Source organism: Bos indicus x Bos taurus, chromosome 10 (assembly GCF_003369695.1).
Source record: "Bos indicus x Bos taurus breed Angus x Brahman F1 hybrid chromosome 10, Bos_hybrid_MaternalHap_v2.0, whole genome shotgun sequence".
Classification (NCBI taxonomy): Eukaryota; Metazoa; Chordata; class Mammalia; order Artiodactyla; family Bovidae; genus Bos; species Bos indicus x Bos taurus.
The window spans coordinates 56,021,670-56,028,353 of NC_040085.1; the positions used below are offsets into that span (position 1 = coordinate 56,021,670).

The 6,684-nt window shown below is 35.7% G+C and overlaps 1 protein-coding gene across 3 annotated transcripts; it reads right to left on the bottom strand.

Moving 5' to 3' along the window:
• Positions 1–6,181, bottom strand: CTXN2 (cortexin 2). Of its 3 annotated transcripts, none has more exons than XM_027554080.1 (2): positions 5,849–6,181; positions 1–434 (listed from the first exon to the last, which is right to left on the bottom strand). In XM_027554080.1, the coding sequence occupies exon 2, from the start codon at positions 375–377 to the stop codon at positions 132–134; it is 246 nt and encodes an 81-aa protein (XP_027409881.1). In that variant the 5' UTR covers positions 378–434; positions 5,849–6,181; the 3' UTR covers positions 1–131. The 3 variants fall into 3 exon arrangements, with proteins under 3 accessions (XP_027409881.1, XP_027409883.1, XP_027409882.1); XM_027554082.1 differs by lacking the exon at positions 5,849–6,181 and adding an exon at positions 5,229–5,476; XM_027554081.1 differs by lacking the exon at positions 5,849–6,181 and adding an exon at positions 1,054–1,138.
• Positions 6,182–6,684: the final 503 nt, after the last annotated feature.

Consider the following 6,684-nt stretch of genomic DNA (forward strand, 5'->3'; position numbering starts at 1 on the left):
GTTTATTAACCACACACATTTATTGAATTTAGTGAGTGAAATTAGCTTCTTCCAGCACACTGAAGGAAATTACAGTTGTGTCCATCATGTGTTCCAGCAGTATAACCCTAAAAACTGTAAAGCTGGAACATTCAGGCAAGTGCATATTCAAATGTCCCTTTATCAAACTCTTCTACTTCATCTTCCCATGTAGAGGAAGGCATGCTACTATATGGGTCTAACAGGATTTTGAAGCATCTGATAATAAGAAGTCCCAAGAAGATACACAAAATCCCAACAAAAGCGAAGCCAGTTTTCTGCTCCAGAGTCAATGAGAAAGCTGACACTTCGTTGACACTCATCTTAGCTGAAGTGTTGCCACAGTAGGTACTACTCATAATTCACTGTCACATCATTTTGGGTCTTCAGAATTCCTGCTGAAGTCACCTCTTGGCCTAGATACAAAATTGGACTCACTTTAGTTTTATCCATATAAAGCATTAGACAGGTAATTTTTAAAATAAAATATGATATTTTTCAAACTCTCTTGACTTAACTCACAAAAGATATTTGAAAATATCATCAGATATGGATCAGGATCAAATTAGCATTGGAGATGCTACTTTTACTGTAGTAATTACAGAATTGTCTTCATGGACACATAAAACTATACCTGTATACACTAAATATAAAATCAAGTATAAAGGGGAATAGTCAAATTATTAACCCTGAAAGCTTTTGATTCATTGCGAGATGGTTGTCATTACTTCTTTGACCCAAGTTGTCATCTAATTTTCATTTCATTTTTGCGTGTATCAATAAAGTCATAATAAATTATAGGTATAAGCTGATCAAGCTCTCTAAAGTCCATGCTTTAAGGTCTATCTCCAATGCCATTTTTTCTGATAGATTATGATCCTTTTAAGTAGGTGTAATATCTTCATTCCTTTTTACCCCCTTAGCTTTTAGACTTATATTCTTATAGTTTCTTTTCCACTACCGCTTTATACACTAAATGCTAATTTTTTAAAGAGAGAAATTGTGTTTTTAAAATTACATTAAAAAGAGCAATACCTAACATAGCGGCTTGCAAGTTACAACGCCGAAGTAGCCACGGATGATTAATCATCTCCCCAACTCCTCCATTATCTCTCACACCCTAATTAGACATAAAATCCAGGTTAAACAGCATGCTTTCTATGAAATTCAGCTGCAAGTCTAGCTCCCCAGACTCCTTGCCGACCAGATTTCCATTCTCTCTAAGCTCCTACTATATTGAGATTCTAAAACTACAGCAAAAGTGTTCAGAATTTGTGTGTTGAATTGAAGCAAAATAGACCTTTCCATTTGATGTCTTAAAGTTAATTAAATTAATCAATTAAAATTAAGATTAGTTAATTAAATCAAATGGTTACTAACCCATAGCTGCCCTTCTTGAGAATTGTAACCAAAAGCTTGTCATCCAATAACTGAAAATGATAGACTGCTAGTGTTTTTGTCTTTTTTGTTGCTTCTTTTGATAATTTTAAAGATTGTATTTATTAAAATGACTGACCCTTCAGGGTTTTTTGGATTGAATTTTCAGAAAACAACTGAGGCAGAACAAGAAATTGGAGCTAAGGAGTGGAAAAAATGAGTAATTATTAAGAACAAGACTTACAGCTTTCAAACTTGTTCACCCACTTATGCAATAATTAATATCAAACAGTATTTATTTTATAATGGTTTGCATTACAAAATAGCTCTGTCTTCAAATCCTAAGTGTCAGAAATAATCAATAGGTTCTGTGACATGCTGGTTATTAGACTTTTCTGTTCAACAGAAGGAAAAATATGTTTCAACCATATTTATGTAATTTCTTTCTACCATTTTTCTGCATTAATAATTAAGTATACTGAATATATTTTAAGAAGATTTCAGATCACTTAAGTGGTCTTTTCTGAAGATTGAACTCTTTTTATACTATTTATCCTATAGAAGGTAGGGGAGACTGAACTGAATATCTATGACCTAGGTATTAACTGGAACTTTTTTTCTGACCAAAATTTTAATTTTATTGCTTTGTCAATTAAAAGTCATTTGCTTAGATTCATAATCATTTGCTTAGATTCATACATCCTCTGGTTCATTTATTTAATGGGTGGACAAACTGAAAAGGAGTCTGCTTCTACATGGAGATGCTGGATCAATCATTTGGCTGATTCAATCAAGTAACTAATTCAATTATTTCTTCACTGGAGTCCTGACCTTGCTAGGGTATACCATTTGACTGTCTCCTGGGACACTGGGTAAGAAGAGGCAATAAACGTGGTTTGCTGAAGGGCTTAGTAAACGGACTTCCTTCAACGAAGGGCTTGTTGCCCAGCACCTGGGAGTGCTACCAGCAGATAATCCTCAGCTGGTAGTTCCTCTCCTTGATAGCAGAGAGCTGCCTCACCCAAGGTCACTTCGCTTCCAACAGCAGACAACTAATAATAATTGATTAATGTGAGAATATAAGGGCCTGGCCGTCTTGGCTTAAAGGGTCACGATTCTGAAGAACCATTCTAGCTTTATATTTCATTAAGGAATAAGCTGAGGCTGTTGTTGTTTAATTACAGCTCAGATCCTGCCCACTCCTGCTTAACTCCCCACTTTTCCACAGGTATTGAGCCCAAGGGCAATACTTAGTAAGCATTTTGCACATTAATCTCTGTCTCAGAGTCTGGTTTCTGAGGAACCTAGCCTGAAACACTTGGTCTCACAAAAGTTAAAACATCTGAGCCGTTTTAATGATCTGTACATTTTTCAGCTAGGTCATCTCACCACCATGCAGAAACAGCCTAAACTGAGTATAGTTATGATATTAGCTAAATTTATTTATGTGTTTTTAAAAATCATTAAGAGGCCAAACTGACTTCCTTATTTGAAAGTTTATTTAAAATTTGGATTATTAGGGAAATAGAATCGACATGATTTAGTTGATACAAATATCATGGCAATAGAGTTAGTAGTCTCCCGTGATATTTTTTTGGGGGAAGCTGGTGAGATATGCCTGGATAATATTATTTTTATGTAGATTTATAGTTCACTGAAGTATCCTAATAAAAATTGTGTTCTGTAATCACAGAGACCGCTCTCTAACATAGTATCACAAAGGTCTAACTCTACATCCTCTTCAGTGTTTTTTGAACAGTAGCTTGAAGATATTAAAGTGATGATTATTAAATTTGACACAAAGCTGGGCCAAAAACTATAAGTTAACTTATAGACTCAAGATTCAAGGCAATTCTGATGACTGGAATTCTGGATGGAAACTTGAACATAAAATTTAATAGAAAAAAATTTAATAAAAACCCTTCTAAAGTCCCATATTTAAGTGAGAGGGAGAGAGATACATGAAACTTAGATTGGGGACACTTGACTGGGAAGTTCATGTGAACAGATGTTTTATTAATATCTGAAAAGGAAGAACTTGGACCTTTATATTCATCTTAAAATTCTACCTTACACCAAAGATAAAAACAAAATACAAGCTAAGGAGAACACCTCAAAGGGCAGTATTCAAATACTGAAAAAAAAAAGTCTGACCATTGCTGCAGGCAATGTGTTCACACAAACAAATAAGTTAAAAGTTAAGCAATTACCTAACAGAATGTTCAGAAAATAGATTCTCTTGGGAATTTAAGCCATATATATATACATATATATATATATATATACACACACATACATACATACATACATATATATATATAGTAGCTAAAATATCAGTATTTTCTGGCCTAAATTTTTCAAGTATTTGCCTAACTTGTCTTATTTCAACACCAAATCTAATGTTTTTGAGAATATACTACTAAGCATGCTGAGCTTTGTACCTTTCAGTCAATTATAGAGTATAATATGATATAAAAGTAATCAAATATTATTAAAAATCAATAGAAGTGTTCAGATACAGCACTGATTTGTTTGTAATTAATAAGGTATCCAAAATCACTCAATTGTGGATAAAAAATACATTTCTTTCACTTTCTCTAATCCCTGGAACTGAAGTAAAAAAAAAAAAAAAAATTAGCAGCCTCTGTAAAACAGACATGTTAATGCCTACCTCAAAGGGAAACATCATCTTAATATCCTGTTTATAGGGAAATAGAAAATGAAAGAAATATGGGAGAAGTTTAGATCATGAAGCTACAAAGCTGTAAATAACAAAGCTTCATGAGAAAAAAAATTTGAGAATAAAGAAATGAATTTTTAGAAAAAAAGCAGAATGTAAAGTTATGTGGTAAAACTTATTTTAGATATGCTCTGCCACAAAAAAATGGGTAATATTATCAACATTGTACAGTTTAAATATCAGAGTCTATGTGTGTTATGATTAACATATTTCAGTATATTTCTACAATACTTCTGCAAATGATAAAATATTGCCTCAAGCCATATTGACTAGAATAAATGTTGAGGTATTTTAGAAATGAGAAAATTAGTTGAAAGCATATCATTCCTTTCATGGCAATTGCCAGAAACTGGGATTTCTAAGTTCTGATGAGTCATGGGATTGGGCCAAGGGTATACCTGTAGTTATCAGTAGGCCCAAATCTCACTGAATTGTTTTGTTGCTGGTAACCAATAAGCAAGCTAACATGTCTTTCTATGACTAGCCATGCAAATACTACTATTGTGAGTAGTCAAGGAAAGATAATAGTATTTTTACACTTGATTCATGAATGTTATGTGTGATGTTTTTTCTTCTGTGAAATAAGTTTACTGACTGGAGATATACAAATTCACTTTTAATTCAGTTTTATAGTAATTTAATCACCCAACAATGTGCAACTGCAGAAACCAAAATTGAAAAGCATGTGCCCATTAATAAAAGAATCTCCTATATCTTATTTCAATCAACAGGTTTTTCCCCCTCCGGTTTACTCATCTATTAATGATATTCCAAACAATAAATCTAAAATAACAACTATTATAGTGGAATATAGTGTTCTAGGTAAAAAGTATTTTGATCACTAGATATAATCATCTCTAATGCTAATGATATGAACATTCATAATTTAATGAAATGAGACATACAGGAAAACCCATGCTTAAAAATAATGAATTCTCCCATATACACATATATATACACTCCTTCAAATATCAAAATTATTAACCCCATTAAAAGATGGAAAAGAAGCCTTACTGAGGCCACATCTGCAAAGAACTGGTTGATAATTTGGAACAGAATATGTTGGAGTCAAAGAAAACCTTAAATTACAAACCCAGATGTCTTCATGATGAAGTGCATACATTCCAGGCCTTCCCAGGGATCCAAAACCTTGAGATATGCTAGAATCAACCTCCCCCCAACCTTTCAGATTTCAACCTTAAGAGAATTTCCCTTTTAAGAGAATCTTTGAATGGCTCCTCAAGGACTCTGACATTCCTTTTTTTTTTCTCCCCAAAGCACTGGAAACCTGGTCCAAAAATTCTCAAAATTCTCTTACTAGAGAAACCTAGTCTGTCAATACCATTCTGTCTCCAGTTCTCTTTGGACATATTAAATTGAAGAAACATAGAAACCACCTATAAAGCATTATGGAAGAATCATCAGCAAGCTGACTGGACACATACAACACATCTGCTTTTTTTTTTTTTTTCCATTTCTTTTTGTCAGCTGCAGCAGCAGAAACATTAGGGCTCTTTCTCCTTTAGAATTTGAACTCGGCAGACCTGCAGACTCCTTCCTCCCTCCCCTCTCCCCATCTCTTCTCCTGCTCTCTAGCTTCAGAAATACAAGAAAAGCAGACATGCTACTTCTCGTCTGGAGCTGCATTGGAATCCTGTCAGTTAATGCGGAGGGTAGGGGGAGAAAGTTACTTCGCAGGCAGAGATGTCTCACCTTCCATGCTTGTTGCCATGGAGATGAAATCCAGCGAGTAGATTTAAGGGTTGGCACGTTTGTCTGTGTTCGCTGATCGGTTCAATAACAATGTAAAAGGCGTGTCCTGGGGACCTCCGTGGAGTCACAGTACCGCGGTTAGCGCTTTCCTGGCCTACGTGTGTAAATAGATCTGTCTGTGATGGACAGAAGACGTGGGCGCCCGCGAAGTGCGTGTGCGCGCGCGAGTGTATTAGCAGGAAAATGTGCACGGATTTCTTCGATGTGGCAGTGTGTAAATATTTGCGCGCGCGTATGCGCGTTTGTGAGGGCGTCTGACCATTTGTGTACGTGAGAGAGAAGAGGTGGGAAGTGAGGGGGTGGGGGAAGGAAATCGGCTACTGCAGCAACAGGCTCTGTCTAGTCCTCAGCTCTTAAAAAAGCGGCTCATTCTCACTCGTATCACACTTTGCAGGTTAGCAATCCTTCATCACCAATAAGGCTTTCTAAGGCAATGGGGATTTTCCTTAATTTATTATTAAAAATCCTTGTTTTCCTCTCCTCTCTGCATTAGTAGCTGTGCCGCGGGCATTTTGCTCTGCTCGGTGACCTCAGCCTCAGTCGAGGAGTAGGCACTAAATTCTTACGTCTTCTCATCATATAAAGGAAAGACGTGAGTGAAGGGTGTATGGGTTTAACTGGGGACTGCATATGTCATCTGGAGTTATTTTCCCCTATCCTTCGCTTTTCCTAAGCAAACCCAACAGAATCCTCTTCTCTTAGGAGTAGGTGCCTAGGCGCTGTCCATAGTGCTGAAACACTGCGTTGCTGCTAAGTCACTTCAGTCGTGTCCGACT

Excerpts from the sequence above, each read along its gene's own strand:
- CTXN2 (XM_027554080.1), bottom strand. The coding sequence starts at position 377 with ATGAGTAGTACCTACTGTGGCAACACTTCAGCTAAGATGAGTGTCAAC.